The sequence below is a fragment of the Pleurodeles waltl genome, chromosome 5, assembly GCF_031143425.1.
Source record: "Pleurodeles waltl isolate 20211129_DDA chromosome 5, aPleWal1.hap1.20221129, whole genome shotgun sequence".
NCBI classification, from domain to species: Eukaryota; Metazoa; Chordata; class Amphibia; order Caudata; family Salamandridae; genus Pleurodeles; species Pleurodeles waltl.
In genome coordinates, this window is record NC_090444.1 from 1,733,925,293 (window position 1) to 1,733,948,913 (window position 23,621).

General features: G+C 47.3%; 1 protein-coding gene across 1 annotated transcript in view; it reads left to right on the plus strand.

Moving 5' to 3' along the window:
• The window catches only part of LOC138296722 (cytochrome P450 2K6-like), a 288,135-nt gene that overhangs the window by 9,414 nt on the left and 255,100 nt on the right, over positions 1-23,621 (plus strand). The window contains exon 2 of the mRNA XM_069236123.1: positions 17,226-17,388. Within this exon, the coding sequence (XP_069092224.1) occupies positions 17,226-17,388 (163 nt within the window). The remainder of the gene's footprint in view (positions 1-17,225; positions 17,389-23,621) is intronic.

Consider the following 23,621-nt stretch of genomic DNA (forward strand, 5'->3'; position numbering starts at 1 on the left):
TCTTTTTGCCTCCTTCCTCCTGGTTTTTCTGACCTTTCGCTGTTGGCTCTAGGACTCTGAGCACTTTATCACTGCTGACCAGTGTTAAAGTGCAGGTGCTCTCCCATCTAAAGTTGGTATGATTGGCTTATACCTGATTGGCATATTTAATTTACCTATAAGTCCCTTGTACAGTGGTATCTCTATACCCAGGGCCTGTAAATTAAATACTACTAGTGGGCCTGCAGCGCTGCTTGCGCCACCTACTGAAGTAGACTTTCAAACCTGTCTCAGGCCTGCTAGCGCAGGGCCTGTGTGCGCAGTTTTCTGCCACAGGGACCGGGCATCTAAATTTACTTGCCAGGCCCAGAACTCCCCTTTTACTACATGTAAGTCACCCCTAAAGTACGCCCTGTGGGCAGGGTGCCATGTATGTAGAAAGGCAGGACATGTGCCATATTGCATGGCCTGTCCTGGTAGTGACAAACAGCCTAACTTGGTGTCTCACTGCTGTGAGTGCTGCCTTCTCATAGGATTGCATTAGAAATGCCCTGCCTTATGTGTAGGGGTATTGTCTGATTTATGAGGGCTAGCGTAGGCGTGTTTGGTATGGTTGTGATGGTGATAATAAATACTGCTTACTGGTGTGGGTGTATTTTTTATTACTATCACAGAAATGCCACTTCTAGAAAGTGCGCATTTATCTGTGCTTATGATTCTGGTGTTTTGCAGCTTGACTCCAATCCACGTCTGGGCAGAGTGACAGTTGGGGCTTTGTGCATACTTTTCAGACAGCCTGTACACAGGGAGGGTGGAGGTGTCACTGAGGTGCATCTACATACTGAATAGTCTTCCTGGGCTGAGAGAAGGGAGAGGCGGGGCACACCTACATTTGTAAAGGTTGTGCCCTGGCCTCGCACAATAGGGTCGTTAACCCCCCACTGATGTTTGGAGCCTGTGCTGAAAGGAGAGAGGGGGCACTCCCAGAACCAGTTGTAACTGGCTGGAACCTCCTCTCCCTGTCAATGTAAAACACTGTAAAAACAGGACTATAAGTACAGGGGAATTTTCCCCACAATTTGGAGACTCTTTGAACTTACCTGGAACTGGACACAGACTGCTGGAAGGACTCCACAGGAATCGCCATGGACTGTTGCTGCTGGGCTGACCTGTGACCTGCCTGGTCACCATAAAGGACTACCTTTTGCTGGCATCTTTCTTGCGCTGGCCTGATGTTGGACCCTGTCCCCCTGTGGGCCTTTTCCTTGAGCTCTGCTCCCCAGGGGCAGGGTGCTGTGGCCCCTGACCCCTGCATTCTTACCCTAAAGCACGTGGGGTTCTTTACCTGGAAGGGAAAACTAAGCGCTTTGTAAAGCGCTCCTTAGGGGACTTCCATAAGCGCTTGAAAGCGCTTCCCCTTGCTGGAGCATTGCACTTAAGTGCTTAATTGTCTTTCTGCCCAAAAAAAAGATCACCGCCGCAGCCCGGGTTTCACCTGGTGTCCTCGCGCTTCCTGGAGCGCGTTTGTGCCGAGAAAATATCACCGCCGCAGCCGGGTTCTTTCTTCGTTGCTGAGCGCGAGGAGCGCGCTCAGCTCTGTGCCCCCGGGGCACAGGGAGGATAATTTTTTAAGAAATCGGAGCAAGCCTGCTCCTCGCGTGCTCCCGGGGGACGCGCCCTTCTCAGGGCGCCCCGTGGGCACCAGCCGGCCCATCCTGGGCCGCAACGTCATTCTGACCGGCGAGGGAGAGGAGGACGCCTCTCCCTCGCGCGTCGGAGTCCCGGAGGACTCCTCTGTGCTGCCGGGCCGGGCGCAACCTCACCGGAGGCTCGCCCTGGCCCCTGGCTCTCTGGTTGGCCCCCTCGCAGGCCAGAAGTCCCTGATTTAGGGGTCTCCCTTCAGGAAAGGGCCACGGAGGCCCAGGGAGACCCCCGACGGTAGCGGGACCCCCGGAGGGGCCCGCCTTTTTACAAGGAGGGGGTGTGAGGCGCCCCCTCCCCTCTTTGAGCTTTGGGTGACCTGGGCCCCCCACAGGAGGGCCGGTGGAGGCCCGGGGGGCCCCCGGTGATCACGGGTCCCAGAAGGGGCCCGATAAGGAGTCAGAGAGGGTGCGTGCCGCCCCTTTCTATCTGCAATGTTTTGGAGGCCCCCGTTTTTGCGCAAAGGAGCGCCGGGGGCCCCATTATTCGTTTTAGGCACTGGAGGTGCCTTTTCATCATTTACAGGTACTTTTTAAAATGGACCAATATGATTAAGAGTTAAAGTTCTTTCTACAGACTTTATTGATTGTGTTATATTGCCTACCTGTTCTATGATGCTTTTACATATGTGTGCACATGTTCCTTTTATGGGCATGACTTGCTAATATGTTTCCCTAACTTGCCATAGGTTTTCTAATGTTCCTACTATGGGCGTTTTATGATATGCTTATGACAAGTGTTCTAATGTGATAACGTGTTTCCTGACTACTGCTTATGTTGCAGAATACTGAGTAACCTGTGTGTTATGTGTGACTACTGCTAGTTTGCAGAGTAACTAATGTGTAACGTTCTGACAACTGCTAAGGTAGCAGGATAGTACTGTTATGTGATGTTTGTCTGATAATTACGTTGTGTACAATACAGGATATTTTCATATAATCTAGTGTTGTGTTTCCTTGGTGGTGGGAATATTGCGTCACATGTATGTGTGTGTTGTGCAAACGCTTTACGCATTGCCTCCGGGTTAAGCCTGACTGCTCGTGCCAAGCTACCAAGGGGGTGAGCAGGGGTTATCTTGGACGTGTAACTCCCTTGCCCTGACTAGAGTGGGTAAGTTCTGCCTGGCTGAGGTGCATACCCTAGCCAACCAGAAACCCCATTTCTAACATTGGAAGTCAGCGGTGAGGATAGGACTTGCGCTTGCACAATACCATTGTGACTCATTATTTCACTACAAGGATTGCGTTTAGACCATCACATGTTTGGCTTCTCTTAACTTTCTCTCTTTGGTCATTTTTCCTGTTTTCAGTTCTCACGCTTGGGTATTGTGGTTGTCACAGTTGAGTTATTTGTACCTTTTCAAGATGGGGCTTACCTTTGATTTAGAGGACCTGCCGTTTTACACGCAGGGGGAATTAGAGGGGTTCTGTAGAGAGAGAGGGCTGCCTGTAGAAGGGGACCTCAGGAGATCTCTGAATTTCTTTGAAAGGTTTGTGACATTTACCCAGGGAGGGAGTGTGCGTAGGGGGTACCCAGAGGATCCTGAGTGTAGCGAGGGTTCCCAATGGGAGGGCTCCCAGACCTCATCCCTAGAGAGTGGTAGAGAGACTGATCAGGAGGGTGAGAATGACCGGTTGGGGACGCCAGTTGACAGGGAAGGCCCCAGTGATAGGGAGTCCCTTGCTGGGTCCAGTGTAAGAAGCAGGGCTACCTCTCATTCCTTGACGCCTGATGAGCTAAGAGATAGGCGGGAAGAGAGGGACCTGAAGTTGCAGTTAGCGCGCCTAGCTGTTGAGGAGAGAAGGGCTGAGGTAGAGAAGGCCTTAGTACAGGAGAGAATGGCAGAGGCAGAGAGGGCCTTTGCCAGAGAAAGACTCGCTCTAGAGCGCAGTCTGAAGGTTCTGGACTCACCAGCGCTGCAGGTGGAGTCCAGTGGTGGCAGCAATGTACAGTGCTGTAGCAAAGAGGTTCCTCACATACCCATAGATCTGGTACCTAGGTTCCAAGAGGGGGGTGACATACGTCAGTGGTTAAAGGAATATGAGAAGGCTCTGGTAGAGCGCAGGATCCCTGAGAAGGATTGGGGAACTGGCCTAGGGAGTTTTATTCCTGAGGAGGGGAGGGATGCCCTACTGACTCTGGAAGAGAGTGACAGGGAGGGGTACTCCGCTGTGAAGAACGCACTGATTGTGAAGTATGGTTTCTCCCCTGAGGAATACAGAAAAAGGTTTAGGGGTGGTAAGAAACTGTCCCACCAGTCTTGGGAGGAGTTTGTGGAGGCTTGCTGCATTGCACTAGATGGATGGGTGAAGGGTAGCACAGTAAACAATTTTGAAGGGCTGTTTAATCTGATTCTCAGAGAGCACCTGTTTCGTTGTTGTTTTTCAGAGTTACGCCAACACTTGTCAGTGTGTGAGCTCTCTGACCCCAGGGAGCTTGCAAAGGAGGCAGACTTCTGGTTGCGTACCAGAGGGTCTGGTGTGACATTAGGGGGTGTTCCTAATGAGAGTGGTCTAGGTGTTTCCCAACCAGGTGTGGTGGGAAAGGCTTGTGTCCCAGGTAGGTCCCAGTGTATTGGGGCGGGTAAGGCACCCCATGTCCAGTCTCAGAAGAGAGGGAATGGGGTTGGGCTGAGGCCCAGGGTACCCGAGCTCCAGTCCCAGGTCCTGGAGGGTTCCATGAGTGAACGCCAGGAGGTGAGCCTAGCCTGTGCCGTAGGGCCAGCTGTTCAGAAGGATCCCATTTTGTCATTAGGACTTGGGCGGGTGGCTGGTGATAGCGTTCCGCCGGTCCTGGTGTCTGGTAGTCTAGCTCTACAGCGGAGGAGGCGGAAATCCAGACATAGGGTTGAGAGGGGGCTGCGGGCCCCAGTGGAGAACCTGGAGGGTCAGGGGTCAGCTCTGAGTGCAGAGCCCCCCAGGAATGACCTTGGTGAGACCATTTCTGGGCTGGGGGGAATCCAGACTCTGTCAGATGGGCAGAGGTCAGGAGACCTGCGCCAGCCAGACTCTTGTATGGCCCTTGGGGAAAGTGTTTCCCTTGTGGGGGGTAGGTGTGCCCCCCAGGAAGTCCTGGTGCGCCAGGCAATGATTCAACCGCAGGGTGGTGACTCTGGGTTGGATGATCAGGTTCAGGGGGTAAACTCTGACCTGATGGGGAGTACGTGTGCTCCCAAGGAAGTCCTGGTGCGCCGGGCAGTGGTTCAACCGCAGGGTAGTGACTCTGGGTTGGATTGCCAGATTCAGGGGGTAAGCTCTGATCTGGTAGGGGGTAGGTGTGCTCCCAAGGAAGTCCTGGTTCGCTGGGCAATGGTCCAGTCTAAGGGTGTCGTCCCTGGACTAGATAGACAGGTTCAGGGGGTAAACTCTGACCTGGTTGGGGGGGGCGGTTAGTGTGCTCACCCCCCTGTGTGAAACTTCTGGTGGCTTCTCCCGAGGTGGGGAGATGCAGGACTCTGGAAGTGGGGGTCAGGGAGGGGGAAGCCCGCCCTGGACCCCGGTGCAACCCAAGGGTGTCGTCCCTGGGTTGGGTGGTCAGTCGCCAGGTAGTGATCCTGGGCTGGCGAGAAAGTTGTGCAGGGCTGCTGTACCCAGCACCCTGGCAAGTGTGGATTCTGGTGATACCCCTCCTAGGAGAGGAGGGCGGGATCCTAGAAGGAGGGGTAGAGGGAGGAGAGCCTCGCCTCTAGCCCCTGTAGAACCTATGGGTGCGGACCCTAGGTTGGTGGATCAGTGGCAGGGTAGAGCCCCTGAACTGATCGGAAAGGGAGTGGAGACAGGTTGCTTTGCACCTGGGGCTACCGCCCCCCACTCATTATGGTTTCAGAGACCAGAGGCTCCTAGATGGCCTGGGGCCTGGTTCTGGCCATTGGCAGCTAGAGAATCCCCGTGGGTTGGTCTAGGCTGCCTGGGACGCATTGACAGAGAGATCCCAGTGGAGTCAGGAAGGCGTAGAACTGGAACATGCCCCTGCTGTTGTGGGCCTGGGTCCTTGTTCTATCGCCCCAATCAGGAAAGTACATCAAGGTATTGATTGTTCTCCCCTGGATTTTGGCTGGTAGGGGGTTGTGTTGGACTTTTGGCCATACGCATGGTCATCCCTAGTCTTTTTGCCTCCTTCCTCCTGGTTTTTCTGACCTTTCGCTGTTGGCTCTAGGACTCTGAGCACTTTATCACTGCTGACCAGTGTTAAAGTGCAGGTGCTCTCCCATCTAAAGTTGGTATGATTGGCTTATACCTGATTGGCATATTTAATTTACCTATAAGTCCCTTGTACAGTGGTATCTCTATACCCAGGGCCTGTAAATTAAATACTACTAGTGGGCCTGCAGCGCTGCTTGCGCCACCCACTGAAGTAGACTTTCAAACCTGTCTCAGGCCTGCTAGCGCAGGGCCTGTGTGCGCAGTTTTCTGCCACAGGGACCGGGCATCTAAATTTACTTGCCAGGCCCAGAACTCCCCTTTTACTACATGTAAGTCACCCCTAAAGTACGCCCTGTGGGCAGGGTGCCATGTATGTAGAAAGGCAGGACATGTGCCATATTGCATGGCCTGTCCTGGTAGTGACAAACAGCCTAACTTGGTGTCTCACTGCTGTGAGTGCTGCCTTCTCATAGGATTGCATTAGAAATGCCCTGCCTTATGTGTAGGGGTATTGTCTGATTTATGAGGGCTAGCGTAGGCGTGTTTGGTATGGTTGTGATGGTGATAATAAATACTGCTTACTGGTGTGGGTGTATTTTTTATTACTATCACAGAAATGCCACTTCTAGAAAGTGCGCATTTATCTGTGCTTATGATTCTGGTGTTTTGCAGCTTGACTCCAATCCACGTCTGGGCAGAGTGACAGTTGGGGCTTTGTGCATACTTTTCAGACAGCCTGTACACAGGGAGGGTGGAGGTGTCACTGAGGTGCATCTACATACTGAATAGTCTTCCTGGGCTGAGAGAAGGGAGAGGCGGGGCACACCTACATTTGTAAAGGTTGTGCCCTGGCCTCGCACAATAGGGTCGTTAACCCCCCACTGATGTTTGGAGCCTGTGCTGAAAGGAGAGAGGGGGCACTCCCAGAACCAGTTGTAACTGGCTGGAACCTCCTCTCCCTGTCAATGTAAAACACTGTAAAAACAGGACTATAAGTACAGGGGAATTTTCCCCACAATTTGGAGACTCTTTGAACTTACCTGGAACTGGACACAGACTGCTGGAAGGACTCCACAGGAATCGCCATGGACTGTTGCTGCTGGGCTGACCTGTGACCTGCCTGGTCACCATAAAGGACTACCTTTTGCTGGCATCTTTCTTGCGCTGGCCTGATGTTGGACCCTGTCCCCCTGTGGGCCTTTTCCTTGAGCTCTGCTCCCCAGGGGCAGGGTGCTGTGGCCCCTGACCCCTGCATTCTTACCCTAAAGCACGTGGGGTTCTTTACCTGGAAGGGAAAACTAAGCGCTTTGTAAAGCGCTCCTTAGGGGACTTCCATAAGCGCTTGAAAGCGCTTCCCCTTGCTGGAGCATTGCACTTAAGTGCTTAATTGTCTTTCTGCCCAAAAAAAAGATCACCGCCGCAGCCCGGGTTTCACCTGGTGTCCTCGCGCTTCCTGGAGCGCGTTTGTGCCGAGAAAATATCACCGCCGCAGCCGGGTTCTTTCTTCGTTGCTGAGCGCGAGGAGCGCGCTCAGCTCTGTGCCCCCGGGGCACAGGGAGGATAATTTTTTAAGAAATCGGAGCAAGCCTGCTCCTCGCGTGCTCCCGGGGGACGCGCCCTTCTCAGGGCGCCCCGTGGGCACCAGCCGGCCCATCCTGGGCCGCAACGTCATTCTGACCGGCGAGGGAGAGGAGGACGCCTCTCCCTCGCGCGTCGGAGTCCCGGAGGACTCCTCTGTGCTGCCGGGCCGGGCGCAACCTCACCGGAGGCTCGCCCTGGCCCCTGGCTCTCTGGTTGGCCCCCTCGCAGGCCAGAAGTCCCTGATTTAGGGGTCTCCCTTCAGGAAAGGGCCACGGAGGCCCAGGGAGACCCCCGACGGTAGCGGGACCCCCGGAGGGGCCCGCCTTTTTACAAGGAGGGGGTGTGAGGCGCCCCCTCCCCTCTTTGAGCTTTGGGTGACCTGGGCCCCCCACAGGAGGGCCGGTGGAGGCCCGGGGGGCCCCCGGTGATCACGGGTCCCAGAAGGGGCCCGATAAGGAGTCAGAGAGGGTGCGTGCCGCCCCTTTCTATCTGCAATGTTTTGGAGGCCCCCGTTTTTGCGCAAAGGAGCGCCGGGGGCCCCATTATTCGTTTTAGGCACTGGAGGTGCCTTTTCATCATTTACAGGTACTTTTTAAAATGGACCAATATGATTAAGAGTTAAAGTTCTTTCTACAGACTTTATTGATTGTGTTATATTGCCTACCTGTTCTATGATGCTTTTACATATGTGTGCACATGTTCCTTTTATGGGCATGACTTGCTAATATGTTTCCCTAACTTGCCATAGGTTTTCTAATGTTCCTACTATGGGCGTTTTATGATATGCTTATGACAAGTGTTCTAATGTGATAACGTGTTTCCTGACTACTGCTTATGTTGCAGAATACTGAGTAACCTGTGTGTTATGTGTGACTACTGCTAGTTTGCAGAGTAACTAATGTGTAACGTTCTGACAACTGCTAAGGTAGCAGGATAGTACTGTTATGTGATGTTTGTCTGATAATTACGTTGTGTACAATACAGGATATTTTCATATAATCTAGTGTTGTGTTTCCTTGGTGGTGGGAATATTGCGTCACATGTATGTGTGTGTTGTGCAAACGCTTTACGCATTGCCTCCGGGTTAAGCCTGACTGCTCGTGCCAAGCTACCAAGGGGGTGAGCAGGGGTTATCTTGGACGTGTAACTCCCTTGCCCTGACTAGAGTGGGTAAGTTCTGCCTGGCTGAGGTGCATACCCTAGCCAACCAGAAACCCCATTTCTAACAATACGTCATGCCTTTTCCGGTGCTTAGCCCACCTACACAGCACCGGTAAACTACTAAAAACATATGAGACTCGATGTTGTCAGCATGGTTTCCGGACTACTTTATCTGTTTATTTTCCACACAGCGCAATCGCGCTGTGTTTTACATATTGCGATTGCGCTGTGTTTTTTTTTCCTTTTAATTTGTGAGGCAAGAAAAATCTGGTTAGGCGTTTACAATGTATAAATATGGAGTTAGTTTTGCACTGAATTAGAGTTTTTAAAAAAATGACTCTAATTCAGTGCAAACAGAGTATAAATATGCCCCTTAGCGTCAAAAAATTATGCTAATCTGGTTAGAGTCATTTATTTTGACTCAAACCTGCCTAACGTAAAAAAAAAATAAGCTAGCCTACCCTTTGCACCGGCTTGCACCATTCCATAAATATGGTGCCCAGCTGGTTTTAAAAAGCCGGTGCAAAACGTTTTGGTGCAAAACTGCGTTAGTGCAGTTTTGCACCAAAAAGTATAAATAAGGCCCTATTTCTTGACCTGTATATTGGTTGTTACCTGGTGTGAAGAATGAGCGCAGTCACACACACATCCTGCAAGAATCGTGTCTACAACTGTGTTAAAGGAGAAAAAGCTACAAAAAGTGAATGGTTGCACGTCTACACAAGGGACTGGTCCCTGACGCTTGCTCCTCTCTCCTTTTTAGGAGTTTGCGGCTCGAGCACAGGAAAAGCCCAGTAGTTACCGTTGTATCATCGTGCTCCTCTGGCTACTGGTGAAGAGAAAAAGTGTGTTTCTGCAGTGTTTGTCTGTTAAAAAACCTATAAAAGAACTTTTACACAGTGCTGTCATTACTTAAAAAGAAATCTTCTAGATCGTAGCATTACTAAGGTACACCTTTACCTAGTAGCTCGTATTCTATTCTGCCCCAACCCATTTGAACAGTCTGACAAGTCAATATTGCAATACAGTGAAAATACAGTAGAAATTTGTGAATTGTACGTGCTCTATTTTACTCCTCTTCAGGAAAAAAGAGTGGAATTTATTTGTTCCTTTCTTCTGGGAAGTTAACAGCGGCTACAATACACAAAATATAAAAATCCGTGAAATTCACAAGTCACATGACTACTTTATTTTAGGCTCCCAACTATGCCTTGCTAACTTAGCTTGAACCCTCCCCATTGTATACTTTGCTTATAAATAACTGATTATATGAATACAATACATTTAAAAAAAATATATATATTGGTTAACTGTAGCAGCCGACTTGTTAGGTGTAATATTTCTTTTGTTTTGGGGGAGGAAAGGGTTTCTAATTCCTGTGACCTTTGGCCATTATTTCCATTTAACACTAAAACACGCATCTGTTTATAAATATGCAGCTCCCGTTTGGTATGTGAACTCTCAGACGCCTTGAAATGCTGTACATGCGGCACAGCGCTTCGCGACGGAGTGCAATGCTTGCCGGCTCAGAACACAAGAAAGGAACAAATAAATTCCACTCTTTTTTCCTGAAGAGGAGTAAAATAGAGCACGTACAATTCACAAATTTCTACTGTATTTTCACTGTATTGCAATATTGACTTGTCAGACTGTTCAAATGGGTTGGGGCAGAATAGAATACGAGCTACTAGGTAAAGGTGTACCTTAGCAATGCTACGATCTAGAAGATTTCTTTTTAAGTAATGACAGCACTGTGTAAAAGTTCTTTTATAGGTTTTTTAACAGACAAACACTGCAGAAACACACTTTTTCTCTTCACCAGTAGCCAGAGGAGCACGGTGATACAACGGTAACTACTGGGCTTTTCCTGTGCTCGAGCCGCAAACTCCTAAAAAGGAGAGAGGAGCAAGCGTCAGGGACCAGTCCCTTGTGTAGACGTGCAACCATTCACTTTTTGTAGCTTTTTCTCCTTTAACTCAGTTGTAGACACGATTCTTGCAGGATGTGTGTGTGACTGCGCTCATTCTTCACTCCAGGTAACAACCAATATACAGGTCAAGAAATAGGGCCTTATTTATACTTTTTGGTGCAAAACTGCACTAACGCAGTTTTGCACCAAAACGTTTTGCACCGGCTTTTTAAAACCAGCTGGGCACCATATTTATGGAATGGTGCAAGCCGGTGCAAAGGGTAGGCTAGCTTATTTTTTTTTTACGTTAGGCAGGTTTGAGTCAAAATAAATGACTCTAACCAGATTAGCATAATTTTTTGACGCTAAGGGGCATATTTATACTCTGTTTGCACTGAATTAGAGTCATTTTTTTTAAAACTCTAATTCAGTGCAAAACTAACTCCATATTTATACATTGTAAACGCCTAACCAGATTTTTCTTGCCTCACAAATTAAAAGGAAAAAAAAACACAGCGCAATCGCAATATGTAAAACACAGCGCGATTGCGCTGTGTGGAAAATAAACAGATAAAGTAGTCCGGAAACCATGCTGACAACATCGAGTCTCATATGTTTTTAGTAGTTTACCGGTGCTGTGTAGGTGGGCTAAGCACCGGAAAAGGCATGACGTATACATGCCTTTCACAAATGAATGCAAGCGGATTTTAAAAGGCAAGCCCACGAACCAATGAAAGTGACTGACGTGACATGGGCATGGTTGGAAGCCCGAAGAGAGATTACAGCATGGGAAGGAGCGCTTTGCGCTCGCCCATAAAAACAGATGCAGATAATTATAAAATAGGTGCCCTACCCAACCCAGAGATACCACGTCACCCTTAAGTGATACTGCCTGGTCTCAATCATCTGGCTGTTAAGCCCCTGAACAGCATTATGGGAACTTTCAAAGTTTCAGATTGAAGCAAGATTGGGGAAGACCTCTCCTCTGAGCTTTAACTCCTCCCAAACTGACTTACTTTCCTCCCTTTATACTTCTAAGGAACTCCCTGCTGTGACTAGAGGCAAAAACTGCCCTGCTGCTTGTGCCTAGTATAGGAGCATCCTGCCCAAGCCAGTCATGGAGAGGCAGCTAATCACCTCATGGATATTCCTCGTCCGCTGCCTTCCATTCCCTTGGAGAAAGCTAATCCCTCCAAATGGGTCTAGTTTCATGGGTTGCAGCCTGTTCCCTCACACCATGTTCACACATTTACATGTGATATAGGTCTAGATGTAGAAAGCATTTTGCATAGTGCAAACTGCGAAAATCGCAGTTTGCGCCATGCAAAATGCCTTTTGGGATGCACATTCACAATTTGCAAGTCGGTACCGACTCGCAAATTGTGAATGCAACTCGCAAATAGGACAGGGTGTTCCCTTCCTATTTGCGACTCTCATCACTATGCTAAATTGCTTTGTGACCGTGAATGCGGTCGCAAAGCAATTTGCAGTTACCACCAGTGTCACACTGGTGGTAACCCATTCGCAAATTTGTGAATGTTGCCAGAAAGGGTTTTTCAGAGCAGGCAGTGGTCCAATGGACCACTGCCTACTCTGAAAAACCGAAACTAAATGGTTTCGGTATTTTTTTAATTTTGCAACTCGTTTTCCTTTAAGGAAAACGGGCTGCACATTTTTTTTTAAAAACTGCTTTATTTAAAAAGCAGTCACAGACCTGGAGGTCTGCTGACTTCAGCAGGCCACCATCCGTGTGAGTGCAGGGACTCGCTATGGGGTCGCAAAATGCGACCCACCTCATTAATATTAATGAGGTGGGTCTTTGCGACCCCATAGCGACTCGCAGTCGGTGTCTGAGACACCGTACTGCATCCGATTTTGCAAATCGGAAATTGCGAGTCGCACCGACTTCGCAAAATCGGACTTTGCTACATCTGGCCCATAGTTCCTACACAACTTCATGACTGTTGATAGTGATACACTTGTGATCTGAACTATTGATTACAAGAGACACTTTCTCCTTAACTCAAGTGCTAGTGATACTTATTCATATCTATAAAACAAGCACTGGGACAACAACTGAACTAAAGATGACACATATTTATGTGCCTAATGGACAAACTTGCTAGGTCTTCAAAGTAATCTATAGAGTGGTGAAAAATCCACCTGGAGCATCTGCGTTGGTGAGGAATGAGAGGCATTATTTATTCAGAGTGAGAGTCAGTCTTCACAAAGAACTTGACAGCCATGTGTAGTAAAAGGTCATTGTAATGAGAGCCAAATAAAGTTTAACACAACTGCTATTTTTCAAACAGATTTTGTATAAGGCACTTCAGACTCTTAGTTTGCTAAGGTAACCTATTCAGTGAACCCAAATCGAGGAATCTTTTCATCACTACTCTTAAAACATAAAGGCCCTCATTATAACAATGGTGGTAAAAACCGCCTACCATCGCGGTGATGGCTGACAAAATACCATCACCTCGGCTACCATCCAGTTGAACGCCGCCAGCCGTCACATGACCTGTGATACAGCCTGGTGGTGTCCTGCTGGCAGGGGGCTGTTGGCAGTAGCATTGCCCCTTCCCGTTCCCTGCTGGAAGACCTCCTTGACCAAGGTAAGTTGAGCTTCCGACAGGGGTGGGGGTGTTGTGTGTGTGTGTGTGTGTGTCTGTTTGTGTGCATGAATGTGTGAGTGTGTGCAAATGCATCTGTGTGTGTTGTGTTTTTGCGTGGTTGTATGCGTGTGAGTGAATGCATGTAAGAATGGTGAAGTGAGTGCGTGTCTGCATGTCAGTGTAATTGTGTGTAAGAATGTGTGCGAGCATGTCTGGAAGTATGCGTGTTTACCAGTGTGAGTGACTGGGTGTATGCATGGTGCGTGTCTGCGGGTGTGTGTGTGTATGGTGGTGGTGGGGAGTTTGGATGGAGGGGATGGTGGGTGTCAGGTGTGTGTTAGGGGGTGGGGGGAGCCACATACTGGTGACAGGGAAGGAGTTCCCTGTCACCGGTAGGGCCTACTGCCATGGTTTTTGTGGTGTTGCTGACACCCCAAAAACCATGGTGGTAGACAGGCTCATATTGCCGCCAGCGCTACCATGCCGGCCGCCGGGCTGGAGATTGACATCTCCGGCCTGGCGGCTGATAGCGCCATGGCGGTATGAGTGGAGAAGTGACGGGTTGACTGCAGCCAACCTGCCACATTTCCACTCACTGCCGAGGTCATAATGACTCCTAATATGATGGGGAATTTTGAGTAATCACTCCTCTGTGGGTCTTAACTTCCTGGTTGGGACTCACAATTTTATTAAAAGGCTGAAGCATTCTGGTACCATATCCTCTTAGACCTAACCTAAAGACAATCATGTTGTACATTCAATTGACATCTACTCATCTACTGTGTGACAGCAGGGATTGTTCAGGATGTCAATAAAATACACATTTTGCACAGTACAGATCCCATTTATAGGTGCCTCGTAGATCTAACTTTAGTAGTCTACCCTAAATGGAAAAAAGTTGCCCCTAAAGCTATGAGCCATTTCACCATGAGAATGACTTGTAACATTTCACTAAGTTTTTGTATAATCAAAAAGCAGTTTTTTTCACCCTTGGAGTGGAGATTTCAATGTACCAAAGTAGAGAGACACGTCAGGTCTGATGTCAGCTGTCAGCTGTCATTGCTGTCATTGAGATCACAGTAATTTTAACTTTCATATAAATAAAACAATATTTTCTCCTGTATTATCATGCCATACACAAAAAATCTGTTTGTAAATTGTGGCACTGACTTTTTGTGAAGGGTATAGTACTTCACAAATTGAAATATCTACAATTAGGCCAGTGAGTAAAGTACTAAACTGCACCAGTGATGTAGAATGACCTGACTAATTAACATGAATTAGCAAAGTTGCATTTATGACTCGGTGCAATTGGCCACAATCACAGGGACAGTGGCCTGCATAGGTCAGCAGTCCACCATATCTGTACTTGTGTTTGTGTGAAAGAGACAATTTTGTTTGGTCATCCCAATTTTTTTCCAACTGATGGAGCTGTTTTTTCTGACTCTGTGCACTGGGACATGTTTGTCCAGGCCAGAGTGTATCTGTTCTGACCTCTAAAACCTGGTTACACTGGCTCATGCCTAATTGGCTATTTAACATTCTAACAGGGCAATAGTATATGGTGCAAACTAGACTTTTAGCACAGAAAATTAAATGTCACCTGTGGACTGTGGTACGTATTTTGCCAGGCAGTAAGGTGACAAGAAAACCATGACTTCAGGCACCCCACTGTAGCCTGACTGCTGCAGTTTAAACCTGTAGCACGACATGTCAAAATAACCATTTTGAAAGGGTAATTACCTGACTTTAAACAATAAATAAGTCACCCCTATGCACACCTGGTTTCCCACAAGGTGGGCTACATATTATTTAAGAATGGAACATGGGTGACATCAGAATGGTGTGCTCCAGAAAGGACTAGTCCCACAATAACATTGTCATTGGTCAGGTGTAACAGGCCAATAGGAAAAGTCAAGTTATAGATTATTCTCTTTAACATATAACTATTGAGGTGTACCAGCTACAGATTCCATTCAAATACTTATTTTTATATTTAGAAATAATCCAATCTAATAGTGAAGTCTGATTCTTATTAAATGTATGTGAAATGTAACTGTTACAAAGTAACCGTTACCCTACCTGAAGCAGGTAGAGGCTTATTTGGATTAGTTCTTCACAACTTCCCATCCAGTACTTGGCCCTAAATGAGGAGTGAAAGATGTGTGAAACCAACTATCCCCAGAGGTTGGCCCAGGTTTTCGGCAGTGTTTTACTTTTCTTTGCAGAAAGACCACTTAGGATGGATATGGGATGTTCTTTAACTTGAAAGGGGGTCTGCCCTTTTACAATTGAATGTAAGCAGAGATCTGGAGGCAGCAGCCTTTGTCCCCTTAGTCAACCCCAATGGGAGGTAAGCTACACACAGAGTGGATTTTGTAGGGTAACAGAGAAGGGGTTTGTTCATTACCTTGGCCATCCCTTTGGGTAGGTACAGAGGCTCTGCACATGGGGAGAAGGGTTTCCTCATCTTGGATTTTGGAACTAAGGTGCACTGTGGTGTTGTTTGCAGTAGGGTAAAAAGCAACTGCTGCAAATGTGCGCTTGTTTGATCCCGGGAACACTTATGCAATTTAGCCAGGAGTCAGCCTCACCTACTAATTTGTGTCAGGCATAAATGTAACATCAAAGGCACCATCTTTAGAACACTTCCTGGGCCTGTGGAAGAACAGAAGAAGAATTGCACATGCCGTTTGAGACCTGTGAGGGACCCTGAAGGGCTGTAAATGCTCCCACCTGTACTCAGAACTCCAAGGGTCAGTTCACGGACCTCCTGTTTTGCTAGAGGAACACAACAGTCTGCAAGAGGCCTTTTTCCTGAGGCCCCCAGCTGACCAGTAGCAACTGGGTCTGTACTGGAGCATGTTGTTGACCTACGCCTGACACAAAAACAGTCTTTACATGCCTTCCTTGAGGACCTGTCAACCTTAGAAGTGTGATCATGTAGTTGTCTGGGCACCAGAAGAAAATCTGGAAATGACTCAAAACTGTTACTCCAGAGAGTGAGTTGGACCCACCAGGAAAATAATTCATCCAGCAGTTCCACAGAATCAGATACATTTTAGCCTCATCCTGCCCAGAGACCTCCACACTTATAACATAATGACAAATTTCCTCTGTTGAGAATGGGAAAATGTTCATTGAGAAGCCTCCAAAGCTCCACAGTGCCAGCGACACCCGCCTGCTTCAGGTATATGGCCTTTAGTTTGACAGCATTGGCTGCAGCTTCAGCAGAGACTCTCATGAGGAGAGTTTTTCTTGCAAAAAAGTGGCAAATACCCTTTCTGTGTTGGGACTTAGAAGGACTGTCACTACTTTTCTTTAAAAGAAGTTACAAAGTCCCTTTCTGAAGTGGGACTTAGAAACTTTTTTGAACTTTTTGACTTTTAAGTTTTTACTGGAGCTAATCCACTTGGTGTATCTAATCTGGCCTCCATCACAGTTGGCCTGAAATTATGCTTCTGTGCCAGTTTACTTCTTCCATAGAATATCATTCAGACTTAGTGCTTTTTGATACTATTTCTTCACTTAAATCTTTACAAATTCATACCTCTGGTTCCCCTTATAAATTGTAGTGGGATCTTTATTGCATTTTGTTTTTTTAAATGTTTGGTGTTTTTAAATGGTTTACACATTAAGCCTGTCTGCCATGTGCAAGGGGTTTAATTTAGGTTTACATTATAGAAACATTTGACTGGACATACCATATGCTCCATGGCTGGAATGGATTCAACATGACAGATTTTGGGTTTCCAGGCAGCCATGGTCAAGTCTTGGTGGCATGCCCTACATGCAATTGAGAATGATTGCTTTTGTCATTATGTAATTTTGTTTTCCCTGTGCCTCTTTCTTGTTTATTTTGGTACCAATGTTTGGCATGCTACTTATTTTGTACAAAGTTATTTTTTACTTGATACTAGATACTTTTATCAGTAGACAGAAGTTAGCAGTACCCTGTGACTACTACCCTTTCAAAGATTTGAAGTCAACAGATGAGAAAATAGGAACATACAATCAATCAAGCCACACATATTTAATTCTAGTTGAATTATTTTGTGGAACTCAATTGGTGCAAGTATATTATAATAAACAATAAGTATTACTGTGATTTTAATAATATGAATTCTCTATTTTCAGCTCTCCCAAAAATATGGGTCAGTTTTCAGTGTTCAGATGGGAATGAAGAAAATTGTTGTGCTGTCAGGATATGAAACTGTCAGAGATGCTCTTGTGAATCACGCCGATGAGTTTGGAGAGAGGGCTAATATTCCAATTTTTGAAGAGATAAATAAAGGATTTGGTATGTATGCTGAAACCTGAAATTATATTACTTACTGTGCTCTGAAAATTGACTGCTCACAAAAAGACTAATCAGCTTCAATACTATCTGGAAGATTTTTAATGCACAGGAATCAGGTATGTCCGAAATTGTGCCTGGGCCCAGATCAGCAGGTTTAGGGAGCCTCCCAAAGGATGAGCACCTATTTCTAAGCATAATAAATCCCCTAAAAAATAAATGACATCTTACAAAACATGTGGTGCAATCCAATGGCTTCCTCATTGCTAAACCAAGTTAGCCATTCTTTAAAAACCATACAAATATGTAGTACATACACAGGACACTGACAAAATGTGATGCTCAGGAACAATTGCCCCTTTACCATTCCCTTTTGATGGCCCTGGTCTGTTTTACAGTTGGCTGTTAAAAGAAAATCTTCTTATTTGTGAAGTGGGTATTAGATATTCTATTGAGTTTTCTTGACTCTTTCGGAAATCTTTCTTAGAATTACCTCTCCAGTGGCAATTACGCAGGTGGGCTTTCCCTCCAGAACAGTCACCAACACAGGAAAGATCTTTTTTTCCACAAATCTGAAGACTTACAGAAACCACTCACTTGTGAATGAGGACCAAGCGAGCGAAGCATGTACATGCAGCATTAATAAAGTGAATTCAAATTGCACACCAACCTTTTGCGATGTGACCTGTATGTCAAACTTGCCCCATACCAGTGGCACAAAAAGGTGCAAGGTCTGACCATCAAATGCAACTAGCGATGAACTACCTTCAGCACTGACCCTCTAGGGTTCAAAAGAAAGTGCCCTATCAATGATCATCACTAAACCCTGAAAATCCTACACTGGATTCTTTTAGTATCCAGTTGAGGGTCTACCAAAAAAGGGTAGCATGAAACTCTGAGCAGCTATGGAGCATATGTTTGGTCATATTGTAATGTAGACAAAGCCATCTAATGGTGCATGTTTTAGCCTCCTTCTATCTTATGCATTCTCCCCACTGCCTTAATGTTCCCTGCTGCTCAGCCAGAGAGTGAGGTGATTGTATGGTTGGAATGTTGACAGTTTTTGTGCTTGGATGAGTGGACAGTGGAACTGAGAAGGTCTGAGCGGCAGGATGCTGCTCCTGGTGGGGTTTTATCTGTAACCTACAACTAAGCTAATAAACCTATCTCCTTTATAACCCATGAGTTATGACAATGCTTGCGCCTGCTGAAATAAATTTTTAATGCAGCATTGAATTGAGAAATGTTATATCGTTACTAACATGTTTTAAAGTTGTTGAGTTCTGGCATGTCTGTTACGCATGGGAGGTGAGCCCTAATGTTATTTTAACATGAAATGTTGCTTACCATATTTTGTCTGTGTATATTGGGCTGAAGTTTCAAAGCTATGCTTGTTTTTAGAGAAGTATAATTTGAGGTTGGATGTTAGAGACACATGTGCAGAGTGACATTTTAATGCTGTGATATTAGTATCTTGGTCCGCATTTGGGACCATATTTTTACCATCCTTCCTAAGGCGTTAAGGATGTAGGGGCAGTGTGTTAGGCCTAATGCTAAGGGTGATACACCCCAGTGATGTGTCAATCCTTCCTATGGGGTAAAGGATGTGGGGGCAGTATGTTAATCCCAATGTTAAGGGAGGTACACCCCAGTGATATGTGTCAATCCTTCCTATGGAGTTCAGGATGTTGGTCAGTGGGTTAAGCCCAACGTTAAGGACGATATACCCCAGTAATAGGTGTCAATCCTTCCTATGGGGTTAAGGATGTGGAGGCAGTTTGTTAAGCCCAATGTTAAGGGGGTACACCACAGTGATATGTGTCAATCCTTCCTAAGGGGTTAAAGATGTGGGGCAGTGTTTTAGGCCCAATGGTAAGGGGGTAGGTAGTTACATCCCAATGCAAAAGAGGGTAGGTGAAACCCTGGTCCTGTTTGAGGATAGGGTGATGGGAGTACATGATTACACCCCAATGCAGTAGAGGGTAGGTGAAACTCTGGTTTTGTTTAAGTGAATGGTGATGGGGGTACATGTTTACTCCAGAATGCAGTGGAGGGTAGCTGAGATGCTGTTTCTGTTTAAGTGAACGGTGATGGGGGTATGTGGTTAAACCCCAATGCAGTAGAGTTGGAAGAAACTCTAGTCCTGTTGAGTGTTGAGTTGTGGAAGGCAACAGGCTGGTCCTGTTATAGTGTGCATTGTGTGGAGAGTAACAGGTAGTTAGTGTTCTCTGTTGTGTGAGCAGGGAAGTTATGAGTTATTTGTACACTTGTATTGTAAATTTGTGGAATATATTGATTAACTGTGTTTTAGCATCTTACATCCCATTGGAGTACTGAAGTTAAGCAGATAGATTGTTTGTTAACCTTTTATGTTTATTTTGATGGGGTGGTACTACATTTTGGAGGACGGTTGATGGGGGTTGTTAGAAATGGGGTTTTTGGTTGGCAGTCAGGTTGCCCTCTGTCCAAGCAAGAACCCTCACTCTAGTCAGGGTAAGTCACACACAATCCAAAATCAGCCTGTGCTTACCCTCCGGTAGCTTGGCACGAGCAGTCAGGCTTAACTTAGAAGGCAATGTGTAAAGCATTTGTGCAATAAATCATACAACACCATAGCATAACACCACAAAAATACACCACACAGTGTTTAGAAAAATATATAATATTTATCTGGGTATCTTCAGGTCAAAATGATCAAAGTTGCAATATGAATTTGTAAAGATATCACTGAAAAGTGATATAAAGGGGGTCATTCCGACCCTGGCGGTAATTACCGCCAGGGCCGGGGTCGGCGGTAGCACCGCCAACAGGCTGGCGGTGCTCCGCCGGGCATTCTGACCGCGGCGGTACAGCCGCGGCTAGAAGCGGAAAGCCGGCGGTGTACCGCAGACTTTACGCTGCCCATGGGAATCCGCCATGGCGGCGCAGCTTGCTGCGCCGCCATGGGGATTCTGACACCCCATACCGCCATCCTGTTCCTGGCGGTTCGCCCGCCAGGAACAGGATGGCGGTATGGGGTGTCGTGGGGCCCCTGGCATGGGCACTGCAGGGGCCCCCGTAAGAGGGCAGACACTGAAATGCGCGACGGGTGCAACTGCACCCGTCGCACCTTCCCACTCCGCCGGCTCCATTCGGAGCCGGCGTCCTCGTGGGAAGGGTGTTTCCCACTGGGCTGGCGGGCGGCCTTTTGGCGGTCGCCCGCCAGCCCAGTGGGAAACCCAGAATGACCGCCGTGGTCTTTTGACCGCGGTACGGTCTTCTGGCGGTTCCCGCTTGGCGGGCGGCTTCCGCCGCCCGCCAAGCTTAGAATCATGCCCAAAGTGTCTTAAGTCTTTAGAAAGTAAACAAAGTCTCTTTCAAACACAAAGTACCTGGTTTCTGGTGGAAAGTCTCCTCAGAGGGCCACAGGAGAAGAGGTACGTGGAAAACTGGTGTGTGCGTCGATTTCTCCTCAGCACACACGGACTTGCGTCGTTATTTTCCCCGCGGGGATTCGTGCGTTGTTTTCCGGCGCGCGGACAATCTCTTTCTGTGGTTCGCGGGGAGTACCAGATGTCCCGGGTCTGTGCGTGGATTTTCCTGCTTGTTTTCCGGCTGCGCGTCGTTCTGCGGGGCTGCGCGTCGAAGTTTCGATCTCACGGCAGGCGTCGCGTCGATTTCTCCTGGGGAGTCGGGCGGCGTTGTCCTTGCGAGGCTGTGCGTCAAAGTTTTGATCTCACAGCAGGCGTCGCGTCGATTTCTCCTGGGAAGTCCGGTGGCGTTGTCCTTGCGAGGCCGTGCGTCAAAGTTTCGATCTCACGGCAGGCGTCGCGTCGATTTCTCACGGGAAGTCGGGCGGCGTTGTCCTTGCGAGGCTGTGCGTCAAAGTTTCGGTCGTCCCGAAGGCGTTGCGACGATCAGCGTCGGTGTGCAGCGTTTTTCTTGCCACGGAACAAGCTGTGCGTCGAAAATTTTGGCGCACGGAGCGTCCAAGAGGAAGAGAGAAGTCTTTTTGGTCCTGAGACTTCAGGGAACAGGAGGCAAGCTCTATCCAAGCCCTTGGAGAGCACTTTTACAGCCAGACAAGAGTTCAGCAAGGCAGCAGGCCAACAGCAAGGCAGCAGTCCTTTGAAGAAAAGCAGACAGTTGAGTCCTTTGAGCAGCCAGGCAGTTCTTCTTGTCAGGATGTAGTTTCTGGTTCAGGTTTCTTCTCCAGAAAGTGTCTGATGAGGTAGGGCAGAGGCCCTGTTTTATACTAAGTTGTGCCTTTGAAGTGGGGGGTACTTCAAAGAGTGTCTAAGAAATGCACCAAGCCCCCTTTCAGTTCAATCCTGTCTGCCAGAGTCCCAGTAGGGGGTGTGGCAGTCCTTTGTGTGAGGGCAGGCCCTCCACCCTCCCAGCCCAGGAAGACCCATTCAAAATGCAGATGTATGCAAGTGAGGCTGAGTACCCTATGTTTGGGGTGTGTCTGAGTGAATGCACAAGGAGCTGTCAACTAAACCTAGCCAGACGTGGATTGAAGGGCACAACAAGATTTTAGTGCAAAGAAATGCTCACTTTCTAAAAGTGGCATTTCTAGAATAGTAATATTAAATCCGACTTCACCAGTCAGCAGGACTTTATATTACCATTCTGGCCATACTAAATATGACCTTCCTGCTCCTTTCAGATCAGCAGCTGCCATTTCAACAGTGTATGAGGGCAGCCCCAATGTTAGCCTATGAAGGGAGCAGGCCTCACAGTAGTGTAAAAACGAATTTAGGAGTTTTACACTACCAGGACATATAACTACACAGGTACATGTCCTGCCTTTTACCTACACAGCACCCTGCTCTAGGGGTTACCTAGGGCACACATTAGGGATGACTTATATGTAGAAAAAGGGGAGTTCTAGGCTTGGCAAGTACTTTTAAATGCCAAGTCGAAGTGGCAGTGAAACTGCACACACAGGCCTTGCAATGGCAGGCCTGAGACAGGGTTAAGGGGCTACTGAAGTGGGTGGCACAACCAGTGCTGTAGGCCCACTAGCAGCATTTAATCTACAGGCCCTAGGCACATATAGTGCACTCTACTAGGGACTTATAAGTAAATTAAATAGCCAATCATGGATAAACCAATCAATAGTACCATTTACACAGAGAGCATATGCACTTTAGCACTGGTTAGCAGTGGTAAAGTGCCCAGAGGTCAAAAGCCAACAACAACAGGTCAGAAAAAATAGGAGGAAGGAGGCAAAAAGTTTGGGGATGTCCCAGTCAAAAAGCAAGGTCCAACAGGGGTGTTTTGCCATTTTCCGTTCTGTTTAATATTTCATTGTTTTCATAAAGGGGGAGATGTGTTGTGGCCTCTGAATTTATGGAATCTATTGATTGACTGTGTTTTAGCATCTTACATCCCATTGGAGTATTGAAGTTAAGCAGAGAGTGTTTGTTAACCTGTTCTGTTTATTTCAATGGGGTGGTACTCAATTGTGGAGGACAGTTGATGGGGTGTTTTTCCGTTTTCCGTTCTGTGGAATATTTCAATGTTTTCATAAGGGAGGAGATGTGTTGTGGCCTCTTTCTATCTTATGTATTCTCCCCACTACCTTTTTTTTATTTTATTTTTATTAAGGTTTTATTGTGAACATTGCAATATCGTACAAAACCCAAGTGGGATCGAAGTCCCAACTGTTATCAACAATTGTATACAATGAATGAAAGAAATGGGGGAGCGGATGGGGCAATGGGGTATTGTCAATCGTGATTTAAGAAAAACATATTGTACTGATCAAATCACATGGGAAGAGGGAAGGGGGATAATGAAAAAGATGTAAATAGAGATAAAAGATATGAGATGGGGCGTAGACGAAATGCCAAGCTGTATCACGTTATAAAGTTGTAATAATTATAAAATTGTAAAGTTGTAAGACCCTCTGGTGGGGATACAAGATGGTAGGGAGGATAAACAATTTAAACAAATAGGCAAGCTAGACGGGTGGCTTGGGCATGAGGACCGAGTCGTCTGGCCCCCTAGAGATAGAGGGCAAGCTCTGTGCTGTGTCAACCCCTGAGTTGGGGATAGGACACAAGGCACTTGGATCGTAGGACATCCGTGCCAGGCCTGGCATCAGTACCTTGGGGATCATAGCGTCAGGCGATAGCATACCCTAGGGTAATGTAGTTGCCGGAGGAATCGGGCCGTCAGGAGGATGGGGCTTATATCTTTTGTCTGCACCCGGCCAGCTTCTGCTTAGTACAAGTGTCCCACCGGCGGCG